The 21,038-nt window shown below is 39.4% G+C and overlaps 1 protein-coding gene across 1 annotated transcript; it reads left to right on the forward strand.

Moving 5' to 3' along the window:
* The first annotated feature begins 164 nt into the window (after positions 1 to 164).
* LOC121375364 lies at positions 165 to 19,053 on the forward strand. The gene is made up of 7 exons (XM_041502781.1): positions 165 to 300; positions 5,791 to 6,145; positions 6,731 to 6,992; positions 7,476 to 7,677; positions 14,130 to 14,210; positions 15,082 to 15,201; positions 17,508 to 19,053. Exons 2-7 carry the CDS (start codon positions 5,818 to 5,820, stop codon positions 17,799 to 17,801), a joined length of 1,287 nt encoding a protein of 428 aa, XP_041358715.1. The 5' UTR covers positions 165 to 300; positions 5,791 to 5,817; the 3' UTR covers positions 17,802 to 19,053.
* The last annotated feature ends 1,985 nt before the right edge of the window (positions 19,054 to 21,038 follow it).

Genomic DNA, 21,038 nt, shown 5'->3' on the forward strand with positions numbered 1-21,038 from the left:
TTTTTGCCTCTCTTTCTTTCTCCTCCACGCCCTGGTTGAGACTTTATAAATTATACCCGGAATTATATCAAAATTTGTTCGTGTTAGAAGCTTTTTGTAAGCGCTTCTATTTAAAATATCCTACCGGCTAAAAATCAAATTAGTACAAATTGATCTGCGATCGAGAAGATGGCTGTAAAAAGTCGCCTGCTACTTTGGCGCGAATAAATTATTCCCGTTCTGATGGTCAGTGGGGGATCAAGCATACGAGTCGTCTGTGAATACCGGCTGAATCATCGTCGCATGATTACTGGGATGAAGGTAAGATTGTTGTTTCGCATAGCTGCTTTAAAACAAAAATACTTCCCTGTAGGTCATTGTGTACGTTATATAAATTTTACTACTGTGTCCTTTATTTGGCGTATCTAGATCAGTGGAGGTAGTAGTATGAATGCGCATGTCTTTATGTATTCATGTACCAAGTATCTGTGTAAACACTGATAAAAAAAATTAACAAGATAAACTTCTAGCTAGGTATCGCTTAAGCGGTAACATGAATGTGGATGCCATCTATGTGTTCACATAATATTTATTTCACGTGACAATATCGATAACTTTATTCACGCCTAACAAGTATATTTACAATCACCAACAAAACATCTGTGGGTACCACTCACTTAAACATGTGCTATCCAGTCCAAAAAACTGTCTATTTATTGCAGATGTTATGCTGTACATAATGCCTTATTATTATTATTATTTGTTTTATATACGTACATACTTTAATAATACATTATGGGTGATAACTTTCTGATGGGAGTGTATGGCATATATAACATTGGCAATTTTAAACAATGGGGTGGAAAAGGATTTTTAAAATATCGACTGTAAGTCCCCCACAACTGGTACAAGTATGCACTATCTCGTCCATGGGATGGTCCTTATAAAAGTTCCATTGCTGCTAATCGAAAAGTGTAGCGGGTTTCCTCTCTTATTATCTGTGTGGTCTTTAAACATTTGTTCGATATCATATATTACTGTAAATACAACAGGTTGAAGGCGTCGTTAAATACTAAATTTCTTCTAAGACCACTTTTAACAATACATTTTTGTATATAGTGGATACAGATTGAAACAAATTATTGAGACACGTCTATAAAAAGGACAAACAGGCAACTGGACATAGACAGTGGCCTGTAATATAAATAGATATTTTTATGATCCGGGATTTAAACGAGAACAGAGAAAATAGCAAAGAAGAGGGAAAAGAATCGGAAGGAAAACGATTACACAATGTTCTTTCATAGTTGTATAATTATTTTGCATATACATATACACATGTATTTATAAAAGCTACTTGCTCCTCGTATAAACAGTTTGGGGAAAATCCCGCCCGTGGACAAAGCTAATAATCTATCTTCTTTTAAGAGAGCATGAGGCGTAGTCGGCCATTATACATTCGAGCAACACTGTGACATTATGCCGGATGCGACATTGTATTGATTTTTCCCCATCGCAGACGTGTATCATCTGTTTTAAGCGGCTTTTCCCCATTGACTAATTTAAGTGGAGCGCCGCCGTTAGTGAAATCAACCCGACCTGTTTGCAGTGAATGATTCAAACAAAGAATGTGTATGAACTACCAAAACACGGTTGTCCCGGACTAATTTGTCCGGCGAATGTAACACTCTCGACTAAAAACATAGGCGTTGGAAGCGGAGGAGAAGTCGGGCAGCGGATCATGCCATTAATTCTTAAGATTATTCATATCACACACACACACACACACACACACACACACACACACACACACACACACACACACACAGAGAGAGAGAGAGAGAGAGAGAGAGAGAGAGAGAGAGAGAGAGAGAGAGAGAGAGTTGAGAGGAAAATTAATACATAATTGACTCCACCTGTTTTAAAAACTCAAATGGAGGTGGCACAGTCTCTAATGGGGTCCTAAACCCGATTTTTCTTTTTATCTTTATTTATATAGAGTAAAAAAAAAAAAAAAAAAAAAAAAAACCACGTACATTTTTTACCTAAAATGGGCCATCTATGTTCTTTTTACTCATTATCGATCAGCAGTAACACGTCTGGTATCTGTACAACGGATAACAATAGACCTCTTTCACATTCCACTGCGCATGTGTCCGTTGCGGGGTAACTTGAGGACGCAAACCGCGAACTCACGCGAGATCTCGCAAAAATAGACCTGTGGACAAGTTGGGGGGCATAGACAATGGCAGGCCACGCAATAGGAATGTGAATATCTCCATGCTTAATTATTCTATCAGTAGGGAACCCGAAAATTCGGTCGACATCCACAACAAGACTTATTGGAGACATCTGTGAATTATTGCTTATCACGAATTTTTTTTATATATTTGCTTGTTAACGCCCGACAAACCATCGGTTCGGATTCGTACGCAATAAATATCGGATATAGGCTGAAATAATAGTAATGAGTGCGCGCGTGTATGTATGCAGATATTTATTGTATTTAACATGATTTAAATATTTATAAAGCATTGTACAGATAAATACATTCAGGATTCTTGTCTGGATTTCTTTTCACCAAGTTATTAAAATTTTTGTTCGGTATTTGGAATAAAATTAAATGATACATATGAAATTTGAGCTATGGTATATAAAACATTAGAATCAGGCCCGTTGGAATGATATCTGGAGTTGGGGGAGGGGAGGGGGCACAATCTGTAGTGGAGGAAGCCATATTTTAAACCGGGTTTATAAAAGTGGGGCTATAGTCTTCACTCCGACGTCTCGGTTGCTACCGACCTGAGAATGGTCAGAAATGTAACTGTATTGCATATACAGCTATTTAAATTCGAAGCAAGATTATTTAACCTAAGAAAGATGTAAGTTTTATTTATAAATGATTAGACTAGCCGACAGCTTGATAATACAGCTACAAACTCAGGATGGTCTCTTTATTGTAAACTCATGAGGGTTTATTATGCGCAGTCATACGGTACCAGTCATAAGGTACTTCGTTTGAATGTTTGAAGCAAACATATTAAGTATCATATCAGGCCCGTAGCCGGGGGGGGGGGGGGGGGGGGGGGGGGGGGGGTCGGGGTATCGGACAATCCCCCACGCAGGATTGAGAGTTCCGCTCAAATGAAAAAAAAAATCGAATTTTACATATAAAAGTTCTTGTCCCCAAATGACCGGGATAACGTAGCGAGAACGTCTGTCTGAGGTTCCATTTGCTAAAAGTTGGATTCTCCTCAGTGGGCCCGTTTGATTATTTCCCGTCCCAATCAATGATACATCAAAGGACGTCGTGTATGCTATCCTGTTTGTGGGATGTGAGAAGTATGCCATGTATCATTTATTATAAATACATTGGTACGACTGAAAACAAACGGTTTCTTGTCGTGGCTCTGTGACAAGGCTATTTTATATGCATACCACAACTTAAGGCAACTTCTTAACGTATATTTCGCAACAAAAGTTCGTGTATTATTCTCGAGTGTAACCGGCGTCATCTCATTGTTTGGCAAGGGGTTCGATATATATGTCTATATCTGGGGACCCCCCCCCCCCCACCCCGTCTATGGCTCCGCGCCTTCGGCGCTCGCGTTTGATGAGTTCCGTTTACATGAAATTTCGACCTCCCCCACCCCCCGCTAATCATGCTGGCCTGAAGTTATATACAATATTCATAAGTTAGACCAAACATCAAATTAGGATCGTATCGGGTTGCATGGGTCTACCACTCTGAAAAAGTTGCTGAACTTTATGTTATGTATAATCATGTACGTTATAAAAACGTGTGATACTTGCATACCATATCGTTATATAGGACTTCTCCCTATGCTTGTAAATGTGTATCAAAGTACTGATGGTATCGCTAACGATCTCGACCAATGTTCTCAGGTTCAAAATACAAAATAGTAACCAAACACTATTGTACATACAGATATATGTTTACTTCAAACTGATCTTCATGTAAAGAAGATGTCATTTTCTAAATTCTTCAAAACAAACAACGCAAACTGCCGCGTTTACTGGGTTTCTGACGTCATGCTAAGTTGTAGGTTTTCGCGTGTAACAGCTCATATATGTTTTAAAACTTCGTAAATATCAGATATTATTTAAAGTGAAGTTGTATGTATCTGATATAAATGATAATGAAAATAAAATAATAAATAAAATAAGATAAGTAAATAAGTAAATAAATAAATACATAAATAAATAATTTGTGGATAGACATGTAACACTGATTAGTAGTTGTACGACTGTCTTTTTTAATGAAACGATAAGGGGAAAATAGAGCTGTGATAAAGGTCTATGTGAGTTAGTGGTTTTGTTGGGGGTTGTTTTAGGGGGAAAGGGAGGCATATTTTATTAAATTTTAAATACTGATACATGTGGAGAATTAAACATCACTGGTAAATCCGCGTGAATATTTAATTATAATTTTAATTGTTAAAAGTAGCAAACACATTCCACTAAAGTTAATTTTATTGTATGAATCTTTTAATTTTGCGCTGTTAAAATACCTTTGACAGGCGGCTCCAGAGACTTCGTCTAAGTAAATGTTTCACTGTTTTTGGTCTTAAACCATTTCGATGTAAACTTTAGTAGACCGTTTTTCGCAGCCATTTTAACATCTTATACGAAATATGTAAGTTAGTCTCTAGAGATTCACGCACGACGCTCATGACAACTGTCGATCATGTCCCCTAATTTGTATATAGCCTCAATACTGTCCAATTCGGCAAGGGACGGTACTCTTCGCGCACATGCGCAATGGGAATGTGATAGAGGTCTATTACCCTGTTCTTTCATATTTTTTTCAATGATTAACTGTAGGTGCTGGTGTTGGGGTCTTGTGAGTTCTAAGACATGAACATGTCCCCGTAATGTTTGACGGGTTAGTGTGAAAGAGCCCAGGTAATCCGCGTCTGTCAGGCTTGCCTTCTGTCCAGTGAAGTACGGAAAGCAAGCAAGCTGTTGTGGCGCACTCCTGTCTTGGGCAGAGGTTCTCACGTAGGCAAGTTCCTTTGTTCCTTCGTCCATATTTTTTACTGGTCTAGTGAATTAGCTGCTGGACAATCAAGCTGACGACAGTGTTTCAAATCCCGTCACGGCTGGCATTCATCATTCTCATATATCACCCTCGGCCTACCATTCTCATAATCTTAATATATATATATACATATACATATACATATACATACATATATATATATATATATATATATATATATATATATATATAATATATATATATATATATATATATATATATATAAACCTTTCCAATTTGTCCCACTATTTCAATCTGTTGCGACCCTTTCTGTCAGTTTCCTCCAACTTTGTCTTCCGAGCTGTCTACGCCACCCTCTACCTGTCTCAACTTCCTCCACTCCGAAGTGGTCAGACTAAGCCCACAGCTAAAAGCTGATGGGGAATAACAGGTGTGTGGCACGGATAGCCACAAAAGACAAACACCTGTCGCGGTTGGAGAGACAAGGACTAGGATGTGGAGGTGGACAGCGAAATAAGTTGAAAGATAGGAGTTGCCAGAGTGGGAAGAAATAAGATGGAATACAAAGGAGTAAAGGGAGTACACAGTTTTAAAGTTTAGTACCTTCCTAAATACTGAAATTAATCTGTAATGCAACTTGTAAAACGCAGCTGCTGCAGATGTTACAACAGCCGATGAAATTCGACGGCTGACGTCTTATTTGGAAAAGTATTCAACCTAAACCGTGCTTTTCCTGGTACGTCTTGCGTTTTCACACTATTTTAAAACCTTTTCTGTCTTTATCACAGATTTCATCATCTCCTTGTAACTGAACCATGAGCAAATCCATGTCGACAGAACACAAAAGTGACGTCGTCGCAGAGGCGCGCAACTTCAGCGCCAGCCTCGCCAACGTGTTCCTGATGAAGAAGCGCGACCCTCAGACGCGCCACCTGCTGGAGAAGGCCCAGCACTTCGTGGACGGGCTGCTGGCGGAGAACCAGCGACTGACCAACTCGGCCGGCACCCCGCGACACTCGCGCAGCGGAGGCATGGGCCAACTGTGGGTCAAGCTGGACGAGATGAAGCGCGAAAACGAGGAACTGCGGAAACACGTGGGGAGAGGACAGCACGAAGACAGAGGGACGCCTACCAAGAGCATTGGTACGTAGAGTGGTCTTTTTTTCTACCCCCCACCCCTCCCCGATTGTTATTATTGATGGTGGTGATGGTGTATAGATACATGTGTGTGTGTGTGTGTGTGTGTGTGTGTGTGAGTGTGGTTTGTGTGTGTGTGTGTGTGTGTGGAGGGGGGTGTCCCTTTGATTGCTTGTTTCAATTTCGTCATCAAATTAACATAACAGGAAACAGTGACAGTAGTTTTTGGAGGTGTGTTGTCAAGCACTGGATCTAGAACTTCTTTGGAATCCCACAAAGCAGTTGTCAAAACCTTGCCTTGACATCAGACCGTCTTCCAGACCTTGGATCGTCTTCAAAACTTTCTCGTCCTCGCTGAAATTCAGCAGACCATTTCGCATATAGCACGATCCAAATGAGAGAGAGAGAGAGAGAGAGAGAGAGAGAGAGAGAGAGAGAGAGAGAGAGAGAGAGAGAGAGAGAGAGAGAGAGAGAGAGAGAGAGCGAAAAGAGAGAGAGGGTGAGTTTGTATGTGTGTCTGTGTGTTTCTGCTTCATTGCTTGTCTCTTTTCTTCCCCCTCTCTATCGCTGATTTCTGCTTTTGTTTGTCAGGCCAAGGCTCTAGCGACACGACGAAGGTGGACCTGCAGCGCGCCAGGACGGAGATCGAGTCGCTGAAACAACAGAACGAGAAGCTACAGAAGACTGAGAAGGAACTGGTGGTGATCACCGCCGGCTTGCAGGACGAGTGCAAGCGACTGAAGACGGCGCTAGACGTCGCCCACAAGTCGGTGGAGAAGGCCAAGAGAGAGTTCAAGAACCTGGAGGCCAGTCTGACCACGGCCAAGACGGAAAACGATTCACTCAAACAGAAGTAAGCATGTCTGTATTCTAACCGTTTTAGTGGTAAAGCGCTAACTTGTTGCGCCGGCGGTGTGGGATCGATCCCCGTCGGTGGGCCTATTGGGCTATTTCTCGTTCCAGCCAGTGCACCATGACTGGTATATCAAAGGCCGTGGTATGTGCTATCCTGTTTATGGCATGGCGCATATTAAAGATCCCTTGCTGCTAATCGAAAAGAGTAGCCCATGAAGTGGCGACAGCGGGTTTTCTTTCTCAATATCTGTGTGGTCCTTAACCATATATCTAACGCCATATAATCGTAAATAAAATGTGCTGAGTGCATCATTAAATAAAACATTAAAACCCTTCCTTCCATATTCTTATAGATTTTCTACTACAGATATAATTGATGCCCAGAAAACACTTATTTCAGTTAGAACTATATTATAGTATTATATATCAGGTATACTACGTTTATGCAATATCGTCATTAATATACCTCCCCCTCTTTAAGAGTGACAAGCAGCGTGAAGCCGATGGTGAGAACCGACAATCGCCACACCGAGAACATCAACGAGCGGTGCCGGCCCAGCGTGATCGCCGTGCAGTACAACACGATGGAGAGTCAGGTATGGGTGGACGCCAAGGAGACTCTGGAGGACAGCACTGGGCAGGACGAGGAAGACATCGCCAGGTTCCTCTGTGCAGCCCTCATGGTAAATACACTCAATCTACATCGCCAGGTTCCTCTGTGCAGCCCTCGTGGTAAATATACTCAATCTACATTGCCAGGTTCCTCTGTGCAGCCCTTATGGTAAATACACTCAATCTACATCGCCAGGTTCCTCTGTGCAGCCCTCGTGGTAAATACACTGTAATCTACATTGCCAGGTTTCTCTGTGTAACCCTCATGGTAAATACACAGTACTCTACATTGCCAGGTTCCTCTGTGCAGCCCTCATGGTAAATATACTCATTCTACATCGCCAGGTTCCTCTGTGCAGCCCTCATGGATAATACACTCAATCTAAATCGCCAGGTTGCTCTGTGCAGCCCTCGTGGTAAATATACTCAATCTACATTGCCAGGTTCCTCTGTGCAGCCCTTATGGTAAATACACAGTAATCTACATTGCCAGGTTCCTCTGTGCAGCCCTCATGATAAATACACAGTAATCTACATTGCCAGGTTCCTCTGTGCAGCCCTCATGGTAAATATATTCAATCTACATCGCCAGGTTCCTCTGTGCAGCCCTCATGGTAAATACATTCAATCTACATCGTTAGGTTCCTCTGTGCAGCCCTCATGGTAAATACTCTGTAATCTTGTAATATATTGTAATATTTACATTTGTTTTGTGACCGATGACAGCAGTCCTCATGGTAAATACACTGCAATCTTGTAATATATTGTAATATTTACATTTGTTTTGTGGCCGATGACAGCAGCCTTCATGGTAAATACACTGTAAACGTGTAATATATTGTAATATTTACATTTGTTTTGTGGCCGATGACAGCAGCCTTCATGGTAAATACACTGTAAACGTGTAATGTATTGTAATATTTACATTTGTTTTGTGGCCGATGACAGCAGCCTTCATGGTAAATACACTGTAAACGTGTAATGTATTGTAATATTTACATTTGTTTTGTGGCCGATGACAGCAGCCCTCATGGTAAATACACTGTAAACTTGTAGTACAGGCCTCACACGAGGTCAAAATCATAGAGCAAAATCACTTCTCTCTGAAAAATTAGAGAGGGCGAAGTTTTTAACAGGAGGGAGAACACGTTTTAATCTATAAAAAAAATTAAATACGCAAAAATAAAATGCAACTGAAAAGTACTAATTTAGCCGTTTGGAATTCATTGTTTCACAAGTGCGTCTTCTCTTATCATTTACTTACTACTCCATGCAGAGTATTGTCCTAGCAGATTAATCTACCGATGTCAAGTTAAATGAATTGCACAGTCACAAGTTCTTAATTGATGATGTCGTACTCTGTGGGTAATAGGTGTGAGGATCGCTTAGTTGCTGAACCTTGTGATAGGGAATATGTGGCCGCTTACAGCAGGAGAGCGCTGATTACAGGTGGCTGCTACGACAGGTTTCCTGTATTGTTTTATAATGTCGACATCTTTGTTTGCATGTTGAATTTATTAATTATGACAAAGTCTGCGTGAAACTAGTTAATCACTCCCCGCATATTTGTTTTCATTTCGAAGTCTGCTGCTCCAGTGTATTTTCCAGTGGTGCTTATCCCAACCTCCCTAAAAAAAAGTCTAGATCACTACCCTTGTACAATTTCCAGCACACATGCCTTACAATATAATTAAAGTTATGTAGCAGCTCTCATTAATGCAGTGTAAATACACTGTAAATCTACATGCTTGTAAACAGCAGTTCTCGTGGTAAATACTAAATACACTGTAAATCTGCATGATGATTTGCAGCAGCTCTCGTGGTAAATACAATGTAAATCTACATGTTGGTTTGTGGATGTTTACAGCAGCTCTCGTGGTAAATACAATGTAAATCTACATGTTGGTTTGTGGATGTTTACGGTAACTCTCATGGTAAATACAATGTAAATCTACATGTTGGTTTGTGGATGTTTACGGTAACTCTCGTGGTAAATACAATGTAAATCTACATGTTGGTTTGTGGATGTTTACGGTAACTCTCGTGGTAAATACAATGTAAATCTACATGTTGGTTTGTGGATGTTTACGGTAACTCTCGTGGTAAATACAATGTAAATCTACATGTTGGTTTGTGGATGTTTACGGTAACTCTCATGGTAAATACACAGTAAACCGACCTTTTGCTTTGTGCATCATTTGATTTTGATATACTTGTGCCCTATTCAGGCCAGAAGGAATGATATCTGGAGTGGGGGGTGGGGCACAATCTCTAGTGACTGTGTCACAGCCTATTTATATAGGAAGGAAGGAAATGTTTTATTTAACGAGGCACTCAGTACATTTTATTTACTGTTATATGGTGTCGGACGTATGGTTAAGGACCACACAGATATTGAGAGAGGAAACCCAATGTCGCCACTTCGTGGGCTACTCTTTTTCGATTAGCAGCAAGGGATTTTTGTATGCACCATCCCACAGACATGATTGTACATACCACAGCCTTTGTTGTGAAGCACTGACTGGAACGAGAAATAGCCCAATGGGCCCATCGACGGGAATCGATCCTAGATCGATCGCGCATCAGGTGAGCGCTATACCACTGAGCTACGTCCCGCCCCCTTTATTTACATAGAATAGGACAGAAAAAAACCCCATACGTTTGCATCCTCTGGTGGGGGTACCTGCGCCCTACCCCCACCTGCTAATGTCAGTTTTAAAAAATCCATGTGAGTACTGTTCCATTACTCTACAACCGGCCTCGGTGGTTTCGTGGTTAAGCCATCGGTCATTAGGCTGGTAGGTACAGGGATCGCAGCCCGGTACAGACTCCCATCCGCAGCGAGTTTTAACGACTCAATGGGTAGGTGTAAGACCACTGCACTCTCTTCTCTCTCCCTAACAACTAACCCACTGCCCTGGAAAAACAGTCCGGATAGCTGAGGTGTGTTCCCAGAACAGCGTGCTTGAATCTTAATTGGATATAAGCACGAAAATAAGTTGAAATAAATACTCTACAGTCGGAACGGTTTCTCACACTTTAAGCAATTATCTGTTTTAAACAGATATGATTTTGTGTGCAGACCTCTTTGTAAATCTATGTTCAGGTATATGCGTTATTTTATGTTGGTATAGACAGTATAAAATCCCCACGGTTTTAGCGAAACTCCACATAACGACCACCCCGGTTCTAAGACAACTCCGCTATAAAGACCAATATTTTAAAGATAGGAATATTTCCTTATTAGGTCTACTTTATAGTAAAAATAATCCAGTATTAAGACCACCCCTCTATTATGGATTATGACCAGGAAAGTCAGACCCAGTGGTCGTCTTCGGTACATTTAGACCCCCACAAATGAGACCCCACCATTTGCCCGTTATGTAACACAGGCGACAAAGAATAAATATCGTGATAATATATTACCTTGTTGTCCTCGCCATGTTTAACGCCATATAACTGTAAATAAAATGTGTTGAGTGCGTCGTTAAATAAAACAGTTCCTTCCTTCCTCGTCATGTGTTGCTAAAACATTTAAAAAAAAAAAGTTTTATGTTTATTTATCTGGAAAAAACACAAACAATCGTTCTAGCAAACAACAGTTACTGGTCTACAAATTACTCGTTGCACGTCATGGTTATTTCTGTAATGTACGGCGCACAGTCTTTTTTATTGAACAACTTGCAGACAAGAATGCTGTAAAGTGGCAGTTACACCGAGTAACGTGTTTGTATGAAAGCAAATACCGTATCATTTGTAATTATTGTACTTCATTTTCCACAAAAACTGTCAACAGATGCGACGCTTAGTTACAATAGTCACCATAGGCGTACGGGTTCTTATTTTTATAGGGAGGGCAGGCTAGCTTTTGCCCGAATTAAACTAAATTTAATTTAATGCCTGAATCTGAATAACAACATTTATTCATATTAGCATTACTATAAAACAGTTACATAGTGTTGCAAATGAATAATTATGCATTTTTACATGGATTACAACTAATTTTCAGGGTATAATGGTGGAAATACATGGAGAAAAGGTCTCAGGTTAGCACCTTTTGCTCGACTATTTGTATAAATTTTGCCCGAATGTTAGGTTTGCTCCAGCCCCATCTCGTACGCTTATGTCAGTCACGTGAGCCAGAAGTCATGCATTTGTATTTGGTACTAGGCCTCGGCGGTGTCGTGGTTAAGCCATTTGACATACGGCTGGTAGGTAAACGGTTCGCAGCCCGGTACCGGCTCCCACCCAGAGCGAGTTTTAACGACTCAATGGGTAGGTGTAAGATCACTACAGGTAGCACTAAACCAAATAATTTCCGGCTGGGTCAAAGTTTGAGGTGCACCGAAGTTTTGATAGAGAAGTTAACACCACGTGTCCTGTGATTGGTTATAAATGTGAGTGTGTTGGTTGTAAAAAGAAATAGTTTCATCTGAGCTAAAAATGTATGCAATTTTATTTTATCTAATACCACTGTGTCAAGTAGCCTTGTGCTTGGAACATGTATGGGGTACCTGTAAAAAAAAGTCCTCAAATTTTGTGCGAAACTAGGAGTGTTGTTAAAACATCTGGTTATACCGAAAATGAGCTATGAAAGATACCATTTTCTTCAGTTAATACTTTGAGGTAGGGGTTGTAGTACTGACATTTATGGGTCATAGTTTAGTTGATATATTGCATATTTATGTTTTTAAACACAAAGTTAACATGGTCGCCTATGGGATTTTATTTGGTATAGTCATACCTATACCCTCTTCTCTCTCTCTAACCACTAACAACTAACAATTTGGACAGACAGCCCAGATAGCTTAGGTGTGTGTGTGTGTGTGTGTGTGTGTGTGTGTGTGTGTGCCCAGGACAGCGTGCTTGAACCTTAATTGGATATAAGCACAAAAATAAGTTGAAATGTATTTGGACAGATGTTAATCTCTACTGTGTAATACTTAACGGGTCCAAGCTCATATAACTGAAGTAGGCTTGACAATTGATTATTCCTGCAGTTCATTGACTAAATTACGTCCCGCCGATGGTCGCCGTAGCTGTAGTTTGCTGTACATATAAGCTTTGCTCAAACACATGCTATCATCACTGTTGTGACGATGCTTAATGAGTGTATGCCATCACAACTGTCTAAATATCCAATGAGATCTATCTTGTGCAGGTTGACATTTGTCAAGCGAGTCTTGTGAATAAACAGTTCTTCGGACGAACTTGGAATAATGTATCGTTCTGGAGTGTGGCAAACCAAAACACAAAAAAGATAAAGTTTTTTTTTTTTAACAATACTACTAGAGCACATTGATTAATTAATCATCGGCTATTGGCCTATAGACAAAGCACCTAACAGTGATTCGTGGGGACAGTAAAGCATTGCTAAAACATATGGATCTGAATTATTTTAACATGCTTATACGTGTATACCACTAAGGTTTCAAGCATGAACAAAAAAATTGGATTCTGCTTTGAAAACGCTAATTGTTTTGTGATTTAGATTCCAGTTGCCTACAGTCGAGAAATATTTTTGAAACAAACTATTATCTCTCTTTGCCACAGACAGACTGTAGAAAGTAGATGTGCAATAGTTCAGTTTGATTTTAGCTTCCTGCTTACATGGTGCTCGTTGTACTGGGTACACCCGCCATCTGTCTGGGTTGTCGGTCCAGTTTCCTTGTTAGTGGACAACGAAGAGCAATACCCTGTGCAAAAAAGAGGACCAAAACTTGACAAGAGACAGAGGCGGATCTAGGGGGCAGCCCCCCACCCCTAAATTTTGCGATAGTTATAATTTTATTATATATTAAAAAAAAAAATTTTTACGATCCCCCTCCAAACCTCCCTCAAAGTTCCCTTGGCAATCCACTGCATGTCATTGCCCCCCCCCCCCCATATGCATTTTCTAGATCCGCCACTGAGAGAGATCAAGATCTGGCTATAGAATGGCAGAATGTCGGATTACAACGTGTGTGGGAATCTGGAAGATATGAAATCCAGTAGAAAGAAATACCGACAACAAGGAAAGACACAAGAGTGAATTGAGAGAAAAAAAAAACTAAGGCGAATTGGTCAACGAGAGAGCAGTCGGTGTATAGGCATTTCATCTCTTCATTAAGCAGTGGTGGGAGTAACCTGATTATTATTATAACGTCAGTTGCAAAAGATTTCTGGCAAAGGTTCACTTGTCATATTCTGTCCCGGGTCAAGTCCCTGAAACCTTAATGATATAAGGGCATGCTAAAAAGTTTCAAGTCAAGCCTTGTCACCAATGTAGAGAAATCCTACACACGGGCATTTGATGACTGTACATCTCAGTATTTTTTTTTAATAATAGTAGTTAAGTTCGGTAAATTACCATAATAAAATAACAGTAAAATCTGACTCACTGGCATTTTACTTAACCTGACGTAGCATTACTGGTTTTCTTTTGGAGTATTAAATATATGCTGCACTACTAACAAACCGTATTATATTATTTTGTTTCTTCTGATAAAGCGTTTATATACACACAAAGGAACTTTCTTTTTAGACATCGTACGAGACATCTTTAGACGTTTACAGACATCTGGAGCTAGCCATTGCAGAACTATTACGGAATCCGACCATGGCTGTATGTATTGCTTTGTATTAAGTTAATTCCATTGTGGATCCGTGTAGCTTATTTAAATGCAGATAAAGTGCATTAGTGATCAGTTTTGACGTCGAATGTAATATATAAGCGTTCCACAACGCCATGATAAGTTAAGTCTTCTAATCAAAATAACAAAACAGTTTATACTTCCAGTATATTATAATTTTATGGACTCTTTTAAGTTTGAAATTCTACCAAATGAATATTATACTACAGAGAAAAAATGTTGTATCTCTAGTACAAATAGCAACAGAACACACTACAGTGTAATATCTTAAAGCTACAAATAGTTGTGTCAGTTATACAAATTAATGTTCCAAGTTGCAGATGGTCGTCTTAGAAGTACTGATGGTCGTATCAGTAATTATATATAGATTAATAATTCAATACTACAAATGAATATGTTAAGTTGCAGACGATAATTATATAGATTAATACTACACTTGAATATGTCAAGTTGCAGATGATAATAATATAGATTAATACTATAAATGACTGTACCAAGTTGCGGATGGTCGTCTTATTAGTGCAGATGATCGTAACAGTAATTATATATAGATTAATAATTCAATACTACAAATGAATATGTCAAGTTGCAGATGATAATTATATAGATTAATACTACACTTGAATATGTCAAGTTGCAGATGATAATTATATAGATTAATACTATAAATGAGTATGTCATGTTTCAGATGATAATTAAATATATTAATACTATACTTGAATATGTCAAGTTGCAGATAATTAAGTTGCATTTGAAAATTATATAAATTAATACTATAAATGACTACCAAGTTGCGGATGGCTGTAAAGGATACTACAGATCAATACACTCACTACCTTACAGATGACTATTACTCGGGACAGCACCAGAGATCTTCCACAACTTCCTGATGAAATGACGGACGCGATGCGTCTACGATTACGACAAACCTTTGACCACGTAGATACAGATTCCTTTATGGAGGTATTTAACAAACAGCTGATCATTTACCAGTGGCGTAGCGTGGGCGGGGACACCGGGGCGTTTGCCTCGGGCGCAAAATTCTGGACTGGTGAAAGGGACTCGGGGAGTGCTAACGGTCCACTGGTTAGGGGGCGCAATACTTGCATTGCCCCGGGCGCCTTGCCCCGGGCTCTGGCAACCCACGCTACGCCACTGTCACTTACAATAGTATGATCAGTTATTTATTATTTACATTATCTATCACCTTTTTATATAGTCTTTGAGTGGGATTCGTTTTACATTTTAATCAGAATCTTGCTAAATGTAATTCACAATAAATTGACAACTGCGAGTGACATGATTCCTTTTTATGATGCCCCCTCAATTAATCGACACTTCTTTTTTAATCTGCTGACCAGGAAGTGTGGTTAAATAGTAACGAAACAGATTGATTTCTACTATCCACTGCTAAGTACATATACTATATACAAAGAAGGAAATGTTTTATTTAACGACGCACTCAACACATTTTATTTACGGTTATATGGCGTCAGACATACGGTTAAGGACCACACAGATTTTTGAGAGGAAACCCGCTGTCGCTACTACATGGGCTACTCTTTCCGATTAGCAGCAAGGGATCTTTTATTTGCGCTTCCCACAGGCAGGATAGCACAAACCATGGCCTTTGTTGAACCAGTTATGGATCACTGGTCGGTGAAAATGGTTTACACCTACCCATTGAGCCTTGCGGAGCACTCACTCAGGGTTTGGAGTCGGTATCTGGATTAAAAATCCCATGCCTCGACTGGGATCCGAACTCAGTACCTATCAGCCTTTAGACCGATGGCCTAACCACGCATTTAGATAAAGTTACAAACGAGTGAAACAATAGTTACCTGTGACGGTAAAACAGGGAAATATCCTTGAAAAATAGATTAGAGCTCGTCTCCATACGTTTATCGTTAGTTCTTAGAGGTATGTGCGGGGTTTTTTAAAATAATATAAATATATTCTGTGGTATTACAAACACTAGAATGACCAGAAACAGTTTTGATGTATGAAAATAGATACTCTAAACAATGAAGACATCCTGTTTTTATTTTATATTTTATTTTTATTATTATTCCCTGGTTCTTTTGTCCAAACATAAGGTTATTTTAGACTAGCTACTGGCTAAATACGTAACCTCATATATGCCAAAACAACTTTCTTGACATTCTTATTTCTTGCCCAGGGCCGTACCTTGATCAAAATCCTAGGGGGTGGGGTGGGGTGGGGGGGGCACTACTTTTTATAAATAAATGAAACACTATACTAATTAAACCTGAGATGTCTATGCTATTTTCTGGAGTAAAAATGGAAAGAAAAAAAAAGTGAGATTCTCAGGGGGTGGGGGGCAACTGCCACCCCTCCCCCTCCGGAGGGTACGGCCCTGTTGCCTGGCATATTAATGACAATTACTTTGAAAAGTTGTACTGCACATGAAGAGCAATTCGTTCTGGTTGAATTCTAATATACGGTCGATTAAATGAATAGCGGATCTGGGGGAAGGTGTCAGTTTTAGTCAGTGTTGAGGATATAGGCACGAGGGTGAGAATCTGAATTGTGGCAGATGGTTTTAGACCTGCCTAGGGTAATTGTCTTAAAGGGATATTCCTGAGTTTGCTGCATTGTAAGATGTTTTTGACTAATAAAATATTTCTACAATTAAACTTACATATTAAATATATTTTTATGTTTAGAATATCAGTGTGTGTGTATATTCAATGTGTTTCTGGTCGTCTTAATATTTGTAAGAAGCCCAAACTGGATTTTGTTTTTAAATAATTTCGTAGGTACCAAACAAAAATATTTTAGGAAATAAAATGAAATTTAACCTAGTACAAATATTAGAACGATCAAAACCACGTTTAATATACAGCCACGAATATTTTATGTAGAAACATATATTTGATATGTAATTACAATTGTTAGAAAGTCTCTGTTAGTCGATAACATCTTAAAAATTGCCGCAAACTCAGGAATGTCCCTTTAACTACTTTTCTCTTTCAATTCTGCTGGTCCGTTCATTGCCTTTTTATTTTCAGGTTTGCATACACTACTTATTGGCGTAGCCAGGATTTTTATATTGAGAGGTAGGCCCTCCTACCCACATTGAGGGCTGGGGACCGCTGGGGCACCCACTCGTGTTATAGGACGACAGGCAAATATAAAAAGTAGTGTAGGAAAACAGGTGTGATTAATGGGACATGGCCCCTATGCCCTCCCCTGGCTTTGCCAGTGATACTAGTTCAAAGTAATGAATCGTCATCGTTGTGTTTCAGATTGTGCAACATTCCCTCGGAGCTGAATTCAAGGACCACGTGAAATACATACCACGTCACAAGTCGGTGAGCGAGTTTCTGAAACAGAGCGCTCGACTCACGTGGCAGATGGTTATCCAGCAACCACCAATGAAACTCTGCACGCACGACACAACATTCGATGACGAAAAGCACAAGTTGTGGTGGTCGTGTGATCAGTCACGCGCAAAGACTATTGACTACTTTATTTGGCCAATCCTCAAGGATTATGACAATGGTACCATAATGGTCAAAGGTTGTGTTTATGCAAGCTGAAAAAAAAGGAATGCTACAAAATTTAGTACATATCACCAAAACAAAATATAAAAGCAATCCCACATCGACTGATCATTTTAAAATATCTATATGTATAAATTTGATTTTTCTTCAAATTTTGTAAAATGTGAACTGAATTTGTACTGGAATGCTTTAAAAACTGATGGATATAGTGGGATGTGTTATAATCATTTATCCGTCTCCCATCGTCCTTTGACCTATTCATAAATCTCCAAACATGAATCCAGTTCCTAGACTCATTTCCATCCTTGTTTAAACGATGCTGCCAGGGCTGAACCTAGTCTACAATAACTATTTAAAATAAAAATCAGGTCCGAGTAACATGGTCCTCATCAATTATTTTTAAACTAAAGAAATCTTATTTTCAGCCCCTACCCTTCCCGGCAAGGTACCGTCCTGGCCACAGACCCCATCTATACCATTAAAAGACATTTTTAATTTCATGTATAAATGCCAAAACCATGAGAAATTAAGTTGCTTGACTTTAATTTTGCATTTTCGTTGCATTTGTGCAAAACTGACAAGATCTACTTTAAGTTAAGCTAGTGACACATATATCCGTTAACGGTCCGTTTGTCGCATCCGTTTGTCGTCAGTAAAACGTATCTGATAACGGATGATTTCGAACCAATGGTTTTCAGTGAAAATCGACACACATGTCAATGTTTATTTGTTGGATCCGATTGTCGCATGTTTTGGACGGTGCTCGAAAATGCTACCTTAACGGAACAAGGACTATCATGTTATGACGTCATATTGGGGAAAACACTGTATTGTAGTTTCCTAGCCTTGGTGGTGGGATACACTTGGCAAACATGTGACCTTATCAGACCAGATTTCTTTGTTTACTTGCATGTTTTATGTATTTTTGAAGTTTAGAAAATAATAAAATCAGTTTTCAATTGGTCCTGTTGGTTTGTAGGGGCCTAAGTTGTGTGGGAATTTTGAGTTTTTCCTCCGTAATCCTTGGTTTTACGAACATGATTTCGGATACATGTCTTATGGTTTGGCGCATAAACGGATCAGTTTACGGATACGTGTCGCTAGCTGACATGTATGATACTAGGTGGCTATGTTCATTTTTTAATATATATTCCCATAGCCTACTGTGTATACATATTGTTGTGAATGCTTGTTTTTTATATTGTGATATTTATTTCATTGTCATGTCTTTTATACAACACTGATTCAAATGTGTTTTATAATAATTAATAAATTAATGTAACACTAAGTCTTTGTATTCTTCACTTCTTTTTCTTTTTTTTTCTTCTTTTTTTTCTCATTAAAACAAAACCAGATTATATTTACATTTCACTACTATCACGTTAAACGTCATATAGTTTCATGATTATAATTATTTTATTCCACATTACACAGTTTTAAATTTGTTCTTTGGTTCTGTTTCAGATCACATTCAATGCCGAAACGTTTTATGAAACTACTAAAGTAACCAAACGCATCATATTATGGATTCAAAGATAAAATACATATCGCTAGCTTTAAAAAAAAAAAAAAAAAAAAAAAAAAAATGTTTTAAAAAAAAACCCCGCTCGTATCCATTATTGGCGTTTTCTTTTCATGTCTTGGTCCTCGATTCGATTCACTCAGAACTATTATCTTTTCACCATTAACACTCGGATTCCTAAGAAATTGACGCTGTCCGATTCCTAAGAAATCGCACTTACGCGTATGAGGTCAACTTAGAGGTTGTTCTTCACTTTAATATATCGTATTTATATTCCTTTTAATATTTGTAGGAATTCCAATTCATTTATGCTTTTCATGAAAACAACCCATACCCTTCTAATGGAACTCTTGTAGCCTAGTCAAAAACGAAAAATTATATTGGCTTGTATTCTGCTACGGTCTGCACGGATGTAGGAACGTGCCAAAAAAGGGGGTGGACACACACACACACACACACACACACACATATATATATAATATGACATCGCTGCTGTTAAAAAGTGGGGGGGGGGGGGGCACTTGCCCCCTTGCCCCCCGCTTCTACGCCAGTGGTCTGGCAATGCAATATATCAGTACCCAATGATGTAACCACAGAAACCGAACCTGAAGTAAAACATCACAGAATATCTGTAAACAGAAACATGATGTCAGGCACTTTACTTGGTTTTACAGGGCTCGATCTAGTGGTAACCCGGGGTATTTTGGCTACCGATTTCTCACTCGGACTACCAGTCGTCTAACCCCAGTAGTCCGCCGGGCTACCAAATATTTCGGCATGTTCAGGTATTACCTCTACAAAGAAACATTCTAAGACTACCGCATTTCTTGTCCGCCTCATACCAAGCGACGTTACAACATGGAAGATTTGGCTAATGCCGTGTACAAATTTCTGTTCTACGCAGCCGTCCACTTTTATCCTCGAAACCTTCTTTACAGCATGCACATTCCATCGCAGAAACGCAAAAAGAAAGTAATCCATGTTGTAACATCGCTTGGTATGAGACGGCCCCTGTTACACTGCTGCACAAGGCGATCACGTGATCTACGTCTCGAAATAGATCGCCGAGCTTTGTAATTGTTGCGACGGACTGTCACGAAGCGTAGCTGAATGTGGGTGCTGTCGGGTTTCTTTCTGTAGTATGTGTATTAGTGATTAATATGTGGATTTTTTTGTATCAGTTAACTCGAAAATGATCGATGTAAAGGTATTTGACGTCAAACATAGGATTGTTGTGGTATTAGAGCGGGAATCTTTGCCTACCGTTTGGTAGTCAGGAATTGCCAAAAATATACATAGGTTGGTCTCCGACTGTAATGTGAGCGTATTTATGTCCAAATGTCCGTCTAGCTCTCTTACAGAGTACTCGGGCTAAGGTCTGCGGTGGCGTTAAATGTAAAATATCGGTGTATGGATTCAATAGGCTAGCTAATGACGATGGCTAACTACTGTGCAGTTCTGTTCCGATATTTTCTACAAGTGTTGAGTGGATATGTTAACAGAGTTAAGTTTAAGGCTGTTTTGTTTAACACCACCACTAGAACACATCGATTAATCAATCATCGGCAATTGGATATTATGACATCTAGTCTTTAAAGAGGAAAGCCTCAATGTTTTTTCCATTAGTAGCAATGGATCGGTTATATTCACAATCCCACAAACAGGATAGCACATACCATGACCTTTGATATGCCAGCCGTAGCACACTGGCTGGAATGAGAAATAGCCCAATGGGCCCACCAACAGGGACT

Source organism: Gigantopelta aegis, chromosome 6 (genome assembly GCF_016097555.1).
Source record: "Gigantopelta aegis isolate Gae_Host chromosome 6, Gae_host_genome, whole genome shotgun sequence".
Lineage (NCBI taxonomy): Eukaryota > Metazoa > Mollusca > Gastropoda > Neomphalida > Peltospiridae > Gigantopelta > Gigantopelta aegis.